This window comes from Gymnogyps californianus, chromosome 17, assembly GCF_018139145.2.
Source record: "Gymnogyps californianus isolate 813 chromosome 17, ASM1813914v2, whole genome shotgun sequence".
Classification (NCBI taxonomy): domain Eukaryota; kingdom Metazoa; phylum Chordata; class Aves; order Accipitriformes; family Cathartidae; genus Gymnogyps; species Gymnogyps californianus.
The window spans coordinates 2,814,509-2,831,780 of NC_059487.1; the positions used below are offsets into that span (position 1 = coordinate 2,814,509).

The 17,272-nt window shown below is 62.2% G+C and overlaps 1 protein-coding gene across 1 annotated transcript; it reads left to right on the top strand.

Moving 5' to 3' along the window:
* Positions 1-2,417: 2,417 nt before the first annotated feature.
* SNTA1 (syntrophin alpha 1) lies at positions 2,418-16,901 on the top strand. The gene is made up of 8 exons (XM_050907158.1): positions 2,418-2,691; positions 5,195-5,380; positions 13,042-13,240; positions 13,332-13,539; positions 13,608-13,738; positions 15,112-15,308; positions 15,381-15,568; positions 15,880-16,901. Exons 1-8 carry the CDS (start codon positions 2,418-2,420, stop codon positions 15,970-15,972), a joined length of 1,476 nt encoding a protein of 491 aa, XP_050763115.1. The 3' UTR covers positions 15,973-16,901.
* The last annotated feature ends 371 nt before the right edge of the window (positions 16,902-17,272 follow it).

Consider the following 17,272-nt stretch of genomic DNA (forward strand, 5'->3'; position numbering starts at 1 on the left):
GGTGTTTTCTCCGTCCCAGCAGCGGGACAGGGAAAGGCAGGGCTTCTCCCTCTGCCTGGCATTGCCACCATCTGGATGGCTTCTGTGCATCCAGGCCATGCTTCTCAGCATCTGTGCTGCCGGGCACAGAGCTGAGAAATGAAAGAAAACAACCCAAACGGTGCCGTTCTGCTGCACTAAAAGCAGTATTTAGTGTTCCCGCCGCCGCTTCAGATGGGAACGTGGCCTTAAAGGCTGGAAATATCAAAAGCAGCACTGGGAAGGAAAAAAACCCGGACAAACTGCTGATTGCAGCTGCCTGGCTGGCAAATAAAGTGAGTGCTGCCAGAGCGGGTGGCACAGGGAAAATGAGCCCTGTCTCCACTCGAGGACCAAAGGACAAAATTCCTCTCTGCTGTAGACGGACCGAGCGGCACGGGCAGCCGGAGCAGGGCCTGGACGGCCGCGTGGGGTGTGCAGGGGACGGGATCATAGGGAAATACCTTTGGCTGGGTGACGGGGAGGTGTAGAAGTGCTTGCTACAGTGAGCAGCACCGTACCACAAAGACGACGAGTCAAGCCAAACCCCGGACTTCTTAGCAAAAAGAAAATCAGGAATATGTGAACCGTCTGTTTTGTAAAGAAATAACCTTCAGGGTTTCCTCTGCTGCAACCTCAAGAAATTCCACAGCTGCTGCTGCGTGGGAGGGAGCCCGGGGAGCATTTTTCCCCTCTGTGCGTGGCCGATGCTCAGGGCTGGCTGTGGCCCCCAGCCGGGGAAGGGCTGTGCTGAGCAGTGCACGCTGCAGCCCCCCTGCCCTGTGCGGCCAGAGCCCCTCGCTCTGTCCCCTTCCCAGCCTCCGGTAAATGTTAGTGAATTCTTATAAATCCTTGTGTTTTGCAGAGGGTCTGGGACCTCGGTAGCCCCATCCCGGAGGCCCCTGGAGCTGCCTGAAGCGCTAGGAGTGCAAGGGACGCAGGGGATGTGCCAAGAGGTATTTGCTACTCCTGGAGGTATTTTCTACTCCTAATTGCTGCCTTGGCTGCAGAAAAAAATGCAGGTCTGCCAAAGGAAACAAAATATTGTTCCTGTTTTCAAGATCTAGGGCAAGCAAGGGAAAAGCAACACAGACTCTTCTGAATGTCTGCAAAGACCAGCTCCCTCTGCCTCGCTGCTGCTTGACACCCGCTGGGGCTGCTAGGAGGTGCCTGCCCTGGGGTCACTGCAAAGAAACCGGCTACCGAGAAACAGCTTGGTCCAGGGCTGGATGCAGGCAGTCCCTGCCCTGCCCTGCCCGCTGGGGCCTCCTGAGCCACCGCCTGCCTGCCCCTGTGCCACCACTGACCCCTATAAAGGAGCCAGAAGTGTTTTGGGAAGCTGGTGCATTGCACAGAAACGCCTGTAACACAGCGCCCACCCCGAGGTGCCCCGCAGGGTCTGGCTGGGCAGGGACACAGGAGCGGGGTGCTCCCTGGGCTCCCCGAGCATCCTGCCCGGCCCTGCAGATCCAGCCCCAGGCCTTCAGCCCGGTGCTCTTGCTCCGCAGCCAGATGCTGCTGCCGCTGGGCACCCCATCGCGGGCGCGGGCTGCAGGCGGGGGGGCTGTGACTGTCGGGGGGCTGTGGCTTTTGGGGGACACAGGAAGGGCCGAGCCAGCTGCCCCTTGTCCAGCTCCTGCTGCTCCTCCCGTGACACAGCCTGGCTCGGGGACCCCCAGCACATCCAGGCCTAGACCCGGGACCAGCAACGGAGCACTGGGGTCCCGGGTCCCTCCCAGTGCCCCATCCCAGGCCGGAGTGGGGAGCACCGGGGAGCCGTGTCCCTCCCGGTGCCCCATCCCGGGCCAGAACTGGGAGCACCGGGGAGCACCAGGTCCTCCCGGTGCCCATCCCAGGCCGGAGCGGGGAGCACTGGGGAGCCGTGTCCCTCCCGGTGCCCCATCCCGGGCCAGAACTGGGAGCACCGGGAGCACCGGGTCCTCCCGGTGCCCCATCCCAGGCCGGAGCGGGGAGCACCGGGAGCACCGGGTCCTCCCGGTGCCCCATCCCAGGCTGGAGTGGGGAACACCGGGGAGCCGTGTCCCTCCCGGTGCCCCATCCCGGGCCAGAACTGGGAGCACCGGGGAGCACCGGGTCCTCCCGGTGCCCCATCCCAGGCCGGAGCGGGGAGCACCGGGGAGCCGTGTCCCTCCCGGTGCCCCATCCCGGGCCGGAACTGGGAGCACCGGGGAGCACCGGGTCCTCCCGGTGCCCCATCCCAGGCCGGAGCGGGGAGCAGCGGGGAGCCGGGCCCCGCCCCGTGCCGCATCCCGGGCCGGAGCGGGGCGCACCCGGCCGCCGCCGTCCCGGCGGGGCGGTGCGCGGGGCGGTGCGCGGGGCGCGGAGCGGCGCGGAGCGGGGGGGTGGGAGCGGCGAGGGCGGCGCGGCAGGCGCGGAAGATGGCGGCGGGCAGGCGCGCCCCGCGCACCGGGCTGCTGGAGCTGCGCGGCCCCGGCGGGCAGTGGCTCCGCGTCCTCCTCACCCTGGGCGAGGACGTGCTGGGGGTGAGCCCGGCCGACGGCCCCGGCCCCGCTGCCGGCCCCGGCGAGGCACCGGCGGCGCAGCTGAACGGCGGCGAACCGGGCTCCGCCGTGCCCGAGGCTCTCGCCAACATCAGGCGCACGGTGCGCGTCGTCAAGCAGGACGTGGGGGGGCTCGGCATCAGCATCAAAGGTGAGGGCCGGGCCGGTGTGGGGAGGGTGTCCCGGGGAGGGGGGGGAGGCACCGGGCACCGGGACCTGTTGCTGCCGCCTTTCCAGCAGCTCGTTCCCACGCTGGGAAGAAAACCCCGCAGGGGGGAGCGGAGCTGGGGCAGGGGCTGGGGTCGGGGTCTTCCCACGCCGTGGCACTGCCCTAACCCAGCCCTTGTGCAGGACGAGGAAGGGCACGCGTGGCAACAACGGGACCCGGAACGTCCCCAGCCCACGGAAAGAGCGGCGCTTTGGGGTGCGGCAGTGACCGGCCAGCCCCTGCCCGCCGTGCCCCGGCCGGAGTGGGGGTCCCCGGCGTTTGGGAGCTGGAGGGGGCTCCCGCTACCCCTTTGCATGTAGGGGTAGGGGGCTGTCTCATGAGGCAGGTGGGACGCACAGGGTACCGGGTTACACAAAAGCTGCCCTTTTGCAGCCAAAGGGAGGGCTCTGCCGGCGTGTCCTTGTCCCCTCCGTGCCGCTGTGCTGAGAAATGCCCCTTTTAAACTGTCAGCAAAACGAAGGAAGCGATTGTAAAGCCCTTGGAGATCTCCAGGCACAGAGAGCTGGGGTGTTAAACCAATGCGCTCAGGCTTGGAGGTGTCCGCTCCTGAAGAGCTGAGCAGCAAGAAGCCTCCGTGTTATAATCCCCGTTTTCCCTCCCGAGCTGCCCCGCTGCTCAGTGGCTCGCCTGAACTTCAGGCTGGAAACTTCTTGGGGCAAGGATGGCGTTTCTGCCTGCCTTTGCTTGTGACACGGCTCTGAGCGTGTTGGAAACTCTGTGAAGGGAGGATGAAACAGGCAGCAAACGGGCAGGCAAAGGGCTGTCACGGTGTGTGGGTGAGAGGGTTCATAACTCCGTGTGCGGGCAGGGCAGGCAGCATGCTCGGCAGCCCCAGGGGCAGCGGCAGGGCGGCTCTCGCCTCCTGACGTGGCTTCTCCTCCCAGCTCGGAGGGGACGCGGCCGCAGCCTCCGGCTCCCTCTGGAAGTGGGGAGGTTTTGCGATGTGGATGTCCGGGTGCCGGGACTGGGTCGAAACGGTGCCGCTGGCTGTGTCTGCGGGGTGCCCGAGCCTGCCAGCCCTTCTTTTTGGGAAGCATAAAGCCCCCTTCGTAATAACCCCTTGGCCGCCAAGTTATTGCTAGCTCTGTGGCACTCCCAGAAAAGGAGGAACATCACTTGGTTCAGTTAAAACTTTATTTTTGCGGTGACGTACGTGGAAACCAAGTCGTTGTCATCTAAAATGGGAGCTAGAAGCTGTTACAGGCGGTGGGGCAGCCCTGCCGGTGCCACCGCTGCTGCTGGGGCAGGCCATCGCTCCTCCTCACCAGGGATGCTGATGCTTTTGAGTTAAAAAGCGTGCCAGCCATGTTTCACCCGGGGATGCTTTACCGCAAACCGGGGTGTGGGTGAGGTGTCCTGCCTTGGGACGTGGCGAGGGGGCAGGCGCCGTAGCTGCTGGGCTGGCCTTCCCCTGGCTGGCAGGACAGCGGGGAGCAGGGCAAGAGCCGAGCTGACGGAGGCTCCTGGCCCTGGCAGGGGCTCTGGGTGCAGGCAGCCTGGGCGAGGAGCCGCTGCTGTAAGGAACGGGCTCGGCAGCTTGGAGCAGCCCCCGCGGGGGCCTCTGACAGCTGATAACCGGAGCCCTCCAAAGGGCTTGGCAGGCGTCTGAGCGAGGAAATGCCTGTGGCACTGGCTGGGAGCAGCCCCGGGGCGGGCGGTGACAACATCTCCCTCCAGGATGAGAAATCATCTCTTGGAGGCTCCTCGGGACAGGCCGTCCTGGGGCGTAGGGCACGTCAGGGGCTGCCGATCCCCGGCTGCTCCTACCCGGGCTGGGGCTTGGCAGTAGCTGCTGCACCCCTTCTCCCTGGCACGGAGGCAGCAACGCTGTTCGGATCTCCCTGCGGGTTCAAAAGTTAACGTGCAAATTGATCTCCTCAAGCTGCTGGGAGGTTTGAATAGCATCCTTTTAGACTGGAGAATGGGAGCAGCAGGTAAATAGGGCTACTGTGCGGAGAGGAGCAAACAGCCAGATTGATTCACTTCTCCCTGGCTCTTTTGCCTCTCCAAAAACATTCAGCTGTCTTATCTGTTTAGATCGTGAAGTCCTTGGAGCAGGGATAGTTGCTCAGCACACACGATTAATAATGCAAATGAAGACATCCTTTTCTGCCAAAATTGATGGGGAGATGGCCAGGTTACGTGTTCGCTCTGTGAGGAAATCTGCAACCTTTCGGTGTGGTTTTGGAGCAGTCATCTTTGTCTGCTGTAAAGCCTCATGGTATTTTGACTACTGTGGTTGTTACAGGCGTGCCACGGGCATCCGAGGAAATGGGGCAGCAGGCTGTGCCGGCACAGCGTGGCCGAGTGCTGGGAGAAGGGCTCAGCCTCGCTGGGGCTGGCTGGTACCCGAGCATCCCCCTCCCCACCCGCTCCTCCGTGTGCTCCAACAGCCACAACCGCTTCGTTTCTCTTCTGTTTCAAGGTGGCCGAGAGAATAAAATGCCCATCTTGATCTCCAAGATATTTAAGGGGCTGGCAGCGGATCAGACCGAGGCGCTGTACGTGGGGGACGCCATCCTCTCCGTCAACGGGACCGACCTTTCTGAGGCAACACACGATGAGGCGGTGCAGGCGTTGAAGAAGACGGGCAAGGAGGTGGTCTTGGAAGGTAGGAGACGAGGGTGCGAGGGGGGACAAGGGTCCTCCTGTTTCTAGGGGGCTGAACTGTGTTTTTCCTGGCGATGTACTGGGAGCACTGGGATGGCACATCATCTGCACACGCATTTGTATACTCTTTCAAATGGAAAATGACATGTGCAGACTGGTTTATCTGGTCATCTGGAGAGCTGGAGGTAGCTGCTGGGATCTCCCTATCTCCCTCCACAGAGGGAGAGATGTGTGTGTCACCGCTCGATGCCCAGCGGCTCCATCTCCCCGCTGCGGGACCGCAGGCAGGCAGCGATGGGAGGCGTGGGGCGGGTTTATGGGGTTTGCGACTCTTCTGTTGTACAGCATCACCCTGAGGTCTGCAGTTCCTGGGGCAGTGGAAAACTTTTTCTGCTTTTTCCGTGATTTTCATTTAAACCCACGTCCTTGGCTGGTGCGGCTCTGCAGGCGTACGCCAGTGGGGACGGGGTACGCTGGCACCCCGCTCCTGGCTGAGCACCTTTCGGTTTGCTGGGGTGGATTTTGGGCAGGCAGGAGGAGCAGGCTGCTGGGTGCAGGCAGGGCCAGCTCAGGAGCGTAGCCACAGGAGCTGCCTCCCCAGGGGATCCCCAGGAGCTGAACCCCAACTGCAGCCCCCCCAGATCTGGCAGCTGAGGCTACAAACTTCCCAGGGATGCAGCCTTCACCATCCCAGGGGAGACTGGAGCTGGTCCCCTGGGAATGGGCTCCCCCTTGGTACCGGGTGGCCGGTCCCTGGTGTCTCCCAGCCCTGCGGGGGCTGGCACACTGCAGGAGCCCCCCGAACCCCGCTTGGGGAGTGGGTGAGGGCTGGTGGGTTGGGACTGTGGGAGCCCTGAGGGAGAGACCCCATTCTTCTCCCATTACCCTTCACATCACGTCTGTCCGTGCTTGCCCACCCTCTGCCAGTTCAGCCGGGCAGGGGTGAGCACCCAGGATTTGTCCCTCAGGACAGGACCCTTCCTTCCCCTCCCCTCACTGCCATCCAGCCCCCCGGGTCGCCCTGGCTGACCGAGAGGGTCTTGGCACCAGAGACCCTTCCCAGTGCAGTTGTAGGGCTGCAGATCCCAAAGGGAGGTTTTATTTGGGGGCAGCGCTTTGGGCTCTGCCTGGACAAAGAAGTGCTCTGTGTCTTCTGCTGCCAGTGACCGCCACGGCTCTTGCTTTCCTGCGCCTTCCCCACATTGTCTTTGCTCCAGATTTTCATTTTTAGCTTCGCTCAGCCCTTTCTGCTGTGGGTTCCTCCTCTCCTGGGAGCCGCAGGACCATGGTTCAGCCGGAGGAATGTGCTGCTCTGCACAGCTGCTGGGAGCAGATAGGGTTGGGGTTTTTTTTTTTTTGACCAAAGAGAAATACAAGAGCCTCTTTCTCTGGGAGTCTGCGAAATTCTTCCTCGTAGCTGCTGTTCTTGGACCACCCTCTCTCTGTTATTTGCTTTTCATCTTTTACTTTGGCGTGGGTTTCCTTTCTGCTAGAGGTCCTGCGGGAGGTGGAGATGAGCTGCCCTTTCTGTGGAGAACAACTTCTCTCCCTGGACCTCCTCCTCCTCCTCCTCCTCCATCCCCCTGGGGAGCCGGGCGCTGCCAGGTTGCCCTCCCAGGAGGCAGCTGCAGGCAGGGCCTTTGCTGTAGCTCGCTGAGCTCAGGTATGACCTGCTGGGCTTCGTAATTAATTAAAACTCCCAGCGGGTACCCTTGGGAGGAGAGCGGGGCTGGGCTGGCTCCCACCACGACACTCGGGAGGCTTTGTGATTAGTTTGTAGCTGATGCCGTTGGGCTCCCGCAGTGCGGTGTTGCTCAGAGGTGCTGCAGGCAGCAGCCGGAGCAGGGCAGGGGTCTCTGCTGCTCGTCCGATCGTGGACGTCAGGTATAAACATGGTGCATCTCCATCTCCTCCCCGTTTTGGGTTTGCCGGCGCGGTACAGCCCTGCCCGTGGAGGATGGCGGGGCTGGCACTGCAGCGTGGTCCCCATCAGGCTGGCACTGCCCTGCAGAGGTGATGGCCTTGCCTTGGGACGGGGTGTCCCCTGCCTTGTACCTGTCACCCCGATGGCTCTCCAGGAGCTGGCTGGCCAAGTGCCCTGCCCCAGGGAGGGGTGACAGGGCTTGAGGGCAGAGGGTGGCCTTAAGGTGCCTGAAAGCTATTAAAGGGGGGGCTTCCCTGCTCCCTTCTCCTGCTTGGGCTCACTCCAAAGCTTGGAGAAAAGCACCTTAACGTCACTTAGGTGCTTTCTGGTCCCCACGTGCTGCCAGCTGTGACTCCGACTTCCCTTACGGTTGCTGTAAGTACCAAAACCGAGTAATTTGGCACAGCGGGTATCTGTTTGCTGCCTTGCTCCTCCTGGCTGCGTTCGTTCCTGGTTTTAGGAGTTTTTAGGGTAGTTTGCAAGTGGCACCGCAGCAGGTAACGAAACTGGGAGAGCTTGCACCTCCTCACAAGGCAGGGAGCTGGGGTGAGACTCTCCAAAGTGGCAGAGCTGGGAGATGATGCATTTTAATTTGAATATCAGCAGTGGCTCCACGTGCCAGATCTCACCCCGGGCTGCTCAGCTTGGCTCCTGGCTCCTGGGTGTCATTGCTGGCCGGGCATGAGGACACGCAGATACCTCTTGGTGTGTCCTGCCAAGGTTTTTTTTTGGATGTGCCAAACTACTCTCTTGATATTTGCAGGAGTTGTTTGACTGTATTTATATTACATTGTTATTTTGGGGAGAGTTGCTTTCCCTTACCTTATTTTTCCCTTCATTTTTTTTTTGCATTGCTTGGTATCCAGAGACCCTCCATGGCAGGGGAAAGGCTGATAAACATCGTTCCAGCTGCCCTGGGAAGGGCTTTGGTGCCAGGAGTGGTTTTCCTACGAGGCCCCTGTACCGTATTTGCACGGGGAGAGAACTGGGAGCAGTGGGGAGGAGGAGCTGGGGCAGCCATCTCACCTCCGTGGCAGCCCGGGGCTTGTTGGCCGCAGGGGAGCTCCTGGGGCTGTCGCAGCTCTCCAGGACTCGCTCGGCCAAGTAATAGCTTGGAAGCTTGAAATTCAGAAAAGCTAAGGGGTGCCAGGAGAGCACGGCGCTGGGGATGCCTGGCTCCGGTGGGCTGATTGCCCTGACCGTGGGGAGCCCAGGCAGTCGCAGGGGGTGGAGATGTGCATGGTGTGAAATGTGAAATACCCACAAAATTTAGGTGACCCTGGGGTAACTCACACACAGTGCAGAGTGGAAGGAGGTTTCGAGTGGAGGTGGGTGGTGGCAGCCAGGGTTTGTGTGGTTCCCTGTCGCTGTGGTGTTTCGGGGCTCAGAAGGGCTTCAGGAGAGAAAGTCCTGACGTGGCCTCCAGCCTTTTGTGGGACACTGAAGTGAGTGTCTTCTGGCAGATGTGATGGTCCTCGGGGTCTGAGCAGGCGGGCTTTGCCCTCGGCAACGCCATGTGTGCTCTTGTGGTTTAGACGGGGTAACAAACCCAAGCAGAAACGGAGGCTTTGGACCTGTCCTGGGGATGACGCAGAGACAGTGAGGGCCCACATCCTCCTACCTCCTCCACACCTCGCTGTCCTGAAGCTTTGCTTTCCCTGAGGAGTTTTCTGGGGACGTTTCTCCTCCCGTGGGAACACGGAGAGTTGTCCCATGATCTCCCTGGGATCACTCAGCCCATGGGTCACCGCTGGCCATGCAGCACAGGAATATTTAGCAAAGAGATGGGGCATGGCATGTGGCACTGAGTGCTGGGACAGGGTCCTGGGGCAGGAGGGACAGCGGTGGCACCTCCACCCTGCAGCATCCCATGGCGTCTTCCTTCCTGGGGTAGAAGGACTTGAGTCGAGGCAGCTGGGACCAGCAGCTGCTGCCTTGTTTGTGCTCGGAGCCGGGGGCAGGGGACGGTCCCTGGGTGGGATACTGGACGGGGCGTCTGTTGCAGCCCCTGCATTGAGCATTTTGGAAGCACATCACAGCACCAGCTTGAAGTTTACAGGTCGTTTCAGGGTGTCTCTTGCCTGAAAAGGATGTGTGTTTGCTGACCGCGCCGATTTAACGTGTTAATTTTGCATTGTTAGTCCTGAGGCAGAGAGGGACCAGCTGGAGATGGGCTTAGCATCTCCTTAGGGCCAGTGCTGGATCTCCAGGACCTCTCTGGAAGCCTTCCTGATGTGATGGCCGCCAGTACAGTCAGACCTTTTTGACTCACTGTGCTTTGTAGATGCTGCTGGAAAGCTCTTGGCGGGGGAAGCGGCGGGATCCGTCCTACCCCTGACCGGCAATGCAGTCTTAAACCTCTCTGCGTTGAATCCATGCTGTGATCTCTGGGCTGAAGCAGAGCGTGCTGGCACTGGGCTGGTGGCCCAAGCAGCGGGTGGGTGCTCTTGAGCCTGCTGCTGGGTGTCTGTGTGGCTGGGGCTGTTTTCCTGGCTGGAGGAAGGTTTGTGGCTCCTTGGTGAAGCTCTCCGGGGTCAGGAGCTTGGCTTTGAGTGGTGCTGAGCCATGGGCGTGTATGTGGGGCAGGTCGGGATGACTCGGGATCGAGGGCGCAGGAGTGTTTGGTTCGGGCTTGTTCTCCATCCTTAGGGGGGATGGGCCGGTGGAGGGGGAGGATCTGTTACCCAGGAAGTAAAACCAAGGAATTTTGATGGTTTTGCCCCTTTCTGGAGTGCTGAGGAGAAAAAAAACAACTGCAACACGGAGAGAAGAGCAGGGCAGACCTAGGGCCTTTGGTTAAAGATGTCCCCGACGCAGCTCGCTGCAGGGTTCGGGGCACGTGCGATGCTCTGGCGATGCTGCGGGCTTGGGAGCCCCTGTGCCGTAACCCTTCTGCAGAGGGACCGTCCAGGCATGGGTGGCCACAAGCAGCTGCTCACACGTGGCCTCCCCAGAGACTTTTGCTGTTCCCCCAAAACCTAAAATAAAGTGTTACTCAGTGCAAAGCCCTGAGCAGTTAAAGGTCCTATTTGTCCCCTCTCCTCCATCCTGGAGAGGATCGGTGGGACAGGCTGTCTCCCCGGGGCAGCAGAGAGTCCGTGTGGCTTCGGGGGCCACGTGGATGAGCCCAGCAGCCACCAAGAGGGCTGTTTGCCTGCTGAAGGTGGCTTTAAGTCAGCAGCAGTGAGGCAGTGTTTCTGCCGAGTGATTTTTGGAGGGTGCTGGCTAACAAGGAGAGGGCAGCCAGCCTGGGAGCCCCAGCACTGCAAGATGTTAATTAGAAAAACGAAATAAATTCAACAATTACAGTTACCAGTAGCAGAAATGATGCATGATATGGTCTGAGTTGTTTGCTTTAACGAGATGGAGGTAATTAATGAATCCATTCAATACCAGGCGATTCCGCTGCAGTGAAGGGACTGGCAGAAGCGTTAGTCAACCCGCTGTAAAGCCCGTGCTGGGGTCACCAGAGGAGACAGCAGTTCCCATGGGATGGTGGCCCAGCCCCGGTGCGCAGCCCCCTGGGGAGCACCGCAGCCTCCAACACATCCCAGCTCCCCGTGCTGGCTTGGGACCCCCCCGTACTGTGGGAACCCATCGGTGCTTTGTGACCAGCCTTAAATCCTCCTTAAAGCCATGTGCCAGAGACACACACGCTGGCCATTGCCTAATTCTCCATGCCCCGTCCTGGGCTGGGCACTGCTCCTCTCCTCCATGGCTCCGTTGGGACACGACCCCACCATCACACAGCTAATGCCGGTGACGTCCTCCGCGTGCCCAGGGAGCCACGGGCTGGCGTGGGGATGCTGCTCAGGTTTCAGCGGCTGAATGATATCTTTCTGAACTCCAATTAGTTCCCAGGCACCGGGATAATGGCAGGTCCCCGCTGCCAAGATTAATGACTTGGGGTAAAATCCAACGCGGCTCGAATGCCTGCGGGAACGCAGTGGCTATTTATAACGGGAGGCGCAGGGCACGAGGCTGGTGGCCCCACGCCACCTCCTTGGCCCCGGGGCCACCGCGGGGTAACCCGACCCAACGTGCTGCAGCAGCATCGCAGCCACTTATAGCTGCGTCCCGCTGGGGCCGGGCAGAGCGGGGCACGCCGCAGGGCTCTGCCTCCTCGCCGTGCCCCACCGCAGCTCGTGCTGGGATTTCACGATTTAGAGGTTTTGGGGAGCTCACCGGGATAGGAATGAAGGGGAAGATGGGTGGTGGTGGGTGGGTGAAGGATGGAGGTGGTAGGCTCTGCGTGCAGACTCTCTCCTGGTGGGAAAAGAGCTTTTTTCTGGCACAAAATCAGGCTGCTCTGGCTTTGCTGCAGCGACGGAGCTGGTCCACCAACCAGCCACCTACAAGAGTCGGCTGCGAAGCCAAGCTCGTGTCCCCCCTCCTGCCACCCACACTGCTGACTTGGACCTGGAGCGAAACCAGCGGTGACGGCTGGGGACGTGGCAGGAGGCACGTGTCTGTCCCATGGTGTTTTCCCCAAGGGCCACCAAAGGGAAGCCCTTCCCTGGAGCCACCAGCTGGTCCCACGCTCCCCCCAGCGCAGGACCATGACCGGCATTCCCCTCTGCTCAGCCAAAGCTTTTTGGCCGGTGCTGCTGACCTAATTTTCAGGATGTAGCTACGGGGCCCCATCAGTTCACGGTGACTTTCATCTCCCCCTTCCCCTAAACCTCGGGAGCCGACTGCCGTCCCAGCGTGTCTCTGAGGGCTCTGGCTCTGGAGCCAGACTCGCTGGGGACTGAAAGCTGATTTCTTGTCCCTGGTTTATAACTCACGGGGCAGGGCTATGCGAGCTGCGAGCACGCAGTTCGAGGCTTTTCCTGGGGCCAAGCCATGGTATTTGAGAGCTGTTGCTCCCAGTTGGCGGCGGGACCGGCTGTACCAGCACAGTTTGGACTGTGTAATTTTGGCCTGGGACTCCTGCCCATTCCCCGCCCCCTGCCTTCATGCCGCCCCGAGGACCCGATCAGACTTGGATCTGTGAACTGATCTGGGTTAAAGCAAAGAAAAAAGGGGGAAAAGGCCATTTTTATCCCTTCTAGAGGGGCTCCTCGGGCTGGGATGGTGGGGCAGAGGCACTGGGAGGATCCTGTGTGTCCTGTCACCCTCTGGTATGACCTCGCCCACCAGTGCCATCCCCTCCCCGCACTCACAGGGGTGCAGGGCAGAGGACCCGCAGCACCCATGGGTAGCAGCTCTAGGGAGGTAACGGAGGTGGCACTGGCTCCGATGCAGGGAGGGTGCAAGGGGTTTCAGTGGTGCAGATGGGTGATCTACTAAGAAGAGAGTTAACTCTGTCCCAGCTGAAACCAGGACAATATCCACCCCTTATTCTATACCATTTACGTTATGCCCAGATGCCACACTTTCTGATACATTTCCAATTAATCACCACCACTTTTCCTGTCTTTTAATATATACACACAGATATCATTCCCGCGGTCTATGGGCCGTCTCTGTCAAATGTCTGTTGAGTTCATTCAGTCGATGACTTGGGGCTCCATCTGTCATAACAGGCTGTCTGGGCAGGAGGGATGGTGCAAAGCTCGCTCAGTCGGCAGAACAGGATCGGGCTTCGGTGTGGTGCGGCGGGCGGGTGACATTGGGCGCAGCAGGAGGATGGTGTGTGGTGTTGGATTGTTGCATGCTGAAGTCAGTCCCGGCGGGCAGGATGAGGCCACCCTGGCCCATAGCATGCCCTCAACCAGCTGCTGCCTCTCTTCCAGTGAAATACATGAAGGAGATCTCACCCTACTTCAAGAACTCCTCCGCGGGGGCAACGGTCAGCTGGGACCCCTCGCCCGCCACCCTGCAGAAGCGGTCATCCCCCCTCCTACCCCCTCGGGAGCTCCGGGAGGGCAGGACCGTGCCTCTGAAGATGTGCTACGTGTCCCGCAAGTGCCTCCCCACCGACCCAGAGCACAGGTCAGGGCACGGTGCCAGGGGTGGCGATGCCACCGCGGTGCCCCGGGATGCCGAGGGCCGGTGGGGACCCAGCGGGGCCGTGTCCCTGCAGGTACCTGGAGGTGTGCTCGGCGGACGGGCGCGTTGCCCTCTTCCTGCGGGCGAAGGACGAGGCCACGGCGCAGTCGTGGCTCAGCGCCATCCAGGCCAACGCGGGTGCGCTGCTGCCGCGGGTGAAGGAGGAGCTGCGAGCCCAGCTGGCGGGTGCCGGCACGGTGGCTGGACGGGACGTCAAGCATGTGGGCTGGCTGACCGAGCAGGTACCCCCGCACCCCCCGCCAGCCCATGCCACCGCGCTGCCGCTGGCCCTGACCCAATCCGCTTGCAGCTCCCCAGCGCCGGCACCAGGAACCTCTTGGCCGTCCTCACCGAGAAGGAGCTGCTGCTGTACGGCAGCCTGCCGCAGAGCCGTGACGCCCTGGGCAAGCCCGCGCACAGCTACCCTCTCATTGCCACCAGGTAGGGGCCACCGGCCCAGCGCCCTCCTGCCCTGCATGGGGAATGGGGTGGGAGCAGTGGCAGTGTCCGGGGGCAGTGGCAGGGGCTGGGGGTCAGGGCAGAGCCCCAGGGAGGTGGCAGTGTCCAAGGGTGATGGCAGGGGCTGGGGGTCAGGGTGGAGCCCCAGGCGTGATGGCAGAGCCCCAGGGCGGTTGCAGTGACTGGGGGTGGTGGCAGGGGCTGGGGGTCGGGGCAGAGCCCCAGGGGTGGTGGTGGAGCCCCAGGGTGGTGGCAGAGCCCCAGGGTGGTGGCAGGGGCTGGGTGTCAGGGCAGAGCCCCAGGGGTGGTGGTGAAGCCCCGGGGTGATGGCAGGGGCTGGGGTTGGGGCAGAGCCCCAGGGTGGTGGCAGGGGCTGGGGGTCAGGGCAGAGCCCCAGGGGTGGTGGCAGAGCCCCAGGGTGATGGCAGGGGCTGGGTGTCAGGGCAGAGCCCCAGGGGTGGTGGCGGAGCCCCAGGGTGATGGCAGGGGCTGGGTGTCAGGGCAGAGCCCCAGGGGTGGTGGCAGAGCCCCAGGGTGATGGCAGGGGCTGGGTGTCAGGGCAGAGCCCCAGGGGTGGTGGTGGAGCCCCAGGGTGATGGCAGGGGCTGGGTGTCAGGGCAGAGCCCCAGGGGTGGTGGCAGAGCCCCAGGGTGATGGCAGGGGCTGGGTGTCAGGGCAGAGCCCCAGGGGTGGTGGCGGAGCCCCAGGGTGATGGCAGGGGCTGGGTGTCAGGGCAGAGCCCCAGGGGTGGTGGTGAAGCGCCGGGGTGGTGGCAGGGGCTGGGGGTGAGGGCAGAGCCCCTGGGACGATGGCAGAGCGCTGGGGATGGTGGCGGTGTCCAGGGGTGGTGGCAGAGCCCCGGGGATAGGGGCAGTGTGTCCGGGCCGGGGGGGGTTCAAGGCGTGGGGGGCATCTCGGGAGGCTCTGGCCGCGGGAGGTGCCGGCTGCGCGGGGCGGGGCGGGGGGGGGCGCCGCATCCGCGGGGCTGCAGCGCCCCCTGCCGGCCCCGCCGCGCAAGCCACCACCGCGGAGCGGGGCGCGGGGCGGTGCTGAGGTGCGGAGCGGTGCTGAGGTGCGGGAGCGGTGGGGTGCTGAGGCGAGTGGCGGGTGGCGGTGCGGAGCGGGTCGCGGTGCGGTGCTGAGGTGCGGAGCGGTAGGGTGCTGAGGCGAGTGGCGGGTCGCGGTGTGGAGCGGGTCGCGGTGCGGTGCTGAGGTGCGGGGAGCGGTGGGGTGCTGAGGCGAGTGGCGGGTCGCGGTGTGGAGCGGGTCGCGGTGCGGTGCTGAGGTGCGGAGCGGTAGGGTGCTGAGGCGAGTGGCGGGTCGCGGTGCGGTGCTGAGGCGCGGCGGTGCCGCAGGCTGGTGCACTCGGGGCCGGCCAAGGGCTCGGCGCTGTACGAAGCGGAGCTGTCGTTCGCGCTGCGCACCGGCACCCGGCTGGGCGTGCAGACCCACCTCTTCAGCCTGGAGAGCCCCCGCGACCTGGCGCTGTGGACCCGGCTGCTGGTGGACGGCACCCACGGCGCCGCCGAGCTGGTCCAGGAGGTCTCGGCAGGTCAGCGGGGGGCCGGGGGGGCCCGGGCGGCGGGGTGGGCGGCCGCCGTCTCACCCCTGTCCCCGTCCCCAGCCTGCACATGGAGGGGGCAGGATTGCACCCTGTCCATCCACATCGACAAGGGCTTCACCATCTCCACCACCGAGCCCGGGCTCAGCAAGACCATCCTGCTCCAGCAGCCCTTCGAGAAGCTGCAGATGTCCTCTGATGATGGCACCAAGATGCTCTACCTGGACTTTGGTGGCCCGGAGGGAGAGATTGTGAGTTGGCTTTACCCTCACTGCCCCCCACCCACGCTCCCACTGGCCCCGGGGGTGAGAGGGGGAGCAGAGCACCCACCCTGTGCACAGCACCCATCCTGCCTGGCATGTGGGGGTGAGGTGTGGCCCATCCACCCACCCCGGCTGCACGCAACCCCCACGGTGCACAGCCCTTCCCAGAGCCCCGGTAAGGCTGTGGTGGGGTTTGGGGGGCTCTGGGTGGTCCCTGCCCTCCCCGCCGCAAGCAGAAAGCTGGCTGCTTCAGGAACAGCCCTCCCCATTGCAAACATCCCTCCGTTCCTTTCTTGCAGCAATTGGACCTTCACTCCTGCCCCAAAACCATCGTCTTCATCATCCACTCCTTCCTCTCAGCCAAGGTGACCCGGCTGGGACTGCTGGCATGAACTGGGAGCGGAGGGCCGGGCAGAGCAGCCTCAGCCCCCGGCCGATCTATGCACCTCCCTCCAGGCCAAACCCAGCCCCAAGCCATCCCAAGGAGACCGGAGCCCCCGCGGGGTCACGCCACCCCCGCCAAGGAAAAGCACCGTCTGGATGGGAAAAACCACTCCCGGGGCGTTTGGGGGCAGCGGTGGGGTGAAATCCTTCTTGGATGGCAGCACCGGGACTTCTCCGGTCCCTTCTTCCCCTCCTTCCTCCACCCTGATGCCCGGCAGCGGCTGGAGAAGCCCGGTCGGAGCCCGCCGCGAGCGGCCGTGCGGTCATCACCCCAGTGCCTTGTGAGATGATATTTTCTGTACAAAGAACCCATTTGTATCGATGTTTTATATTTATATCGCCCAGTTAAAAATGCTGACGTGGCAGCTCTCGCCCGCCTGGCTTGGACTCCCCGGAGAGTCCCCAGGTCCTGCAGCACAAGGACGTGTGTCTGTCCCCCGGACAGAACCTGAGGGCTGGAGACCGAAGCCAGCTCCGTAGTGCTTGAGAGATGGGAACTGCAGATCAGCTTTATTTGCCAAATTTTTCCATATTGAACCACTTTTCTTTGTGGGAGTTGGACGGTTCATTTTATTTTGCTAACTCCTGGGTCGCTTTATTTCTCGGTTTAGGGGGGAGGGTTGTCAGGTGGCTGCTGGGAAATAACTTCTTTTATGAACCAAAAGATTCTGCATGAAAACGCCTTTTTTTGGGGGGTCAAATAAACACTGCAGATCACAACCAGCGGGAGCCAAGATCTGTCTCCTGGTTTCACTTGGAGAAGTAGAAAATCTGTTTGTGGGTGATACCTGGGCTGTGCCTCAGGGTGTTTTCTACCAGGGGAAGGAAAGGTTTTGCTTGGAGGCTGTGGGATGTTGCTCTGAGCTGGTGGTGTTGGTCTGGGGGTGCTGGGGACCCTGCGTGGGGGGCATTCAGATGGGGACAAAAAGTCTTTTAAGGCACCCAATGCTGCGCTGGACGTGGCAGAGAGGGGCACGCTGACGCCTATGCCAGGTTTGGCGATACCAGGTGGGTTTGAATACCCTGCGCGTCATGCTTCAGGGTGCTCAGCGGAGGGCGGGCGTCGTTTCCTAACTCAAAAAAGTTGTGTTTTGCTTTTTATATTTTTCTTTTTCCAGTAAAAGTAGCTGCCTGGCTGAGCGGCAGCAGAGGCTTTGAATGTTGTTCCCTTCACGTGCCTCCCTTGCTGGAAAAGTCAGGCAGCGAATGCAGCCCTCGCGGTGTGGTTATGGTGTCTGCGGGCTGCCG

Coding starts and splice junctions, on each gene's coding strand:
- SNTA1 (XM_050907158.1), top strand. CDS start 2,418: ATGGCGGCGGGCAGGCGCGCCCCGCGCACCGGGCTGCTGGAGCTGCGC. Junction 5,381..13,041: donor CAAGGAGGTGGTCTTGGAAG/GTAGGAGACGAG, acceptor CCTCTCTTCCAG/TGAAATACATGAAGGAGATC. Junction 13,241..13,331: donor CCCACCGACCCAGAGCACAG/GTCAGGGCACGG, acceptor GTGTCCCTGCAG/GTACCTGGAGGTGTGCTCGG.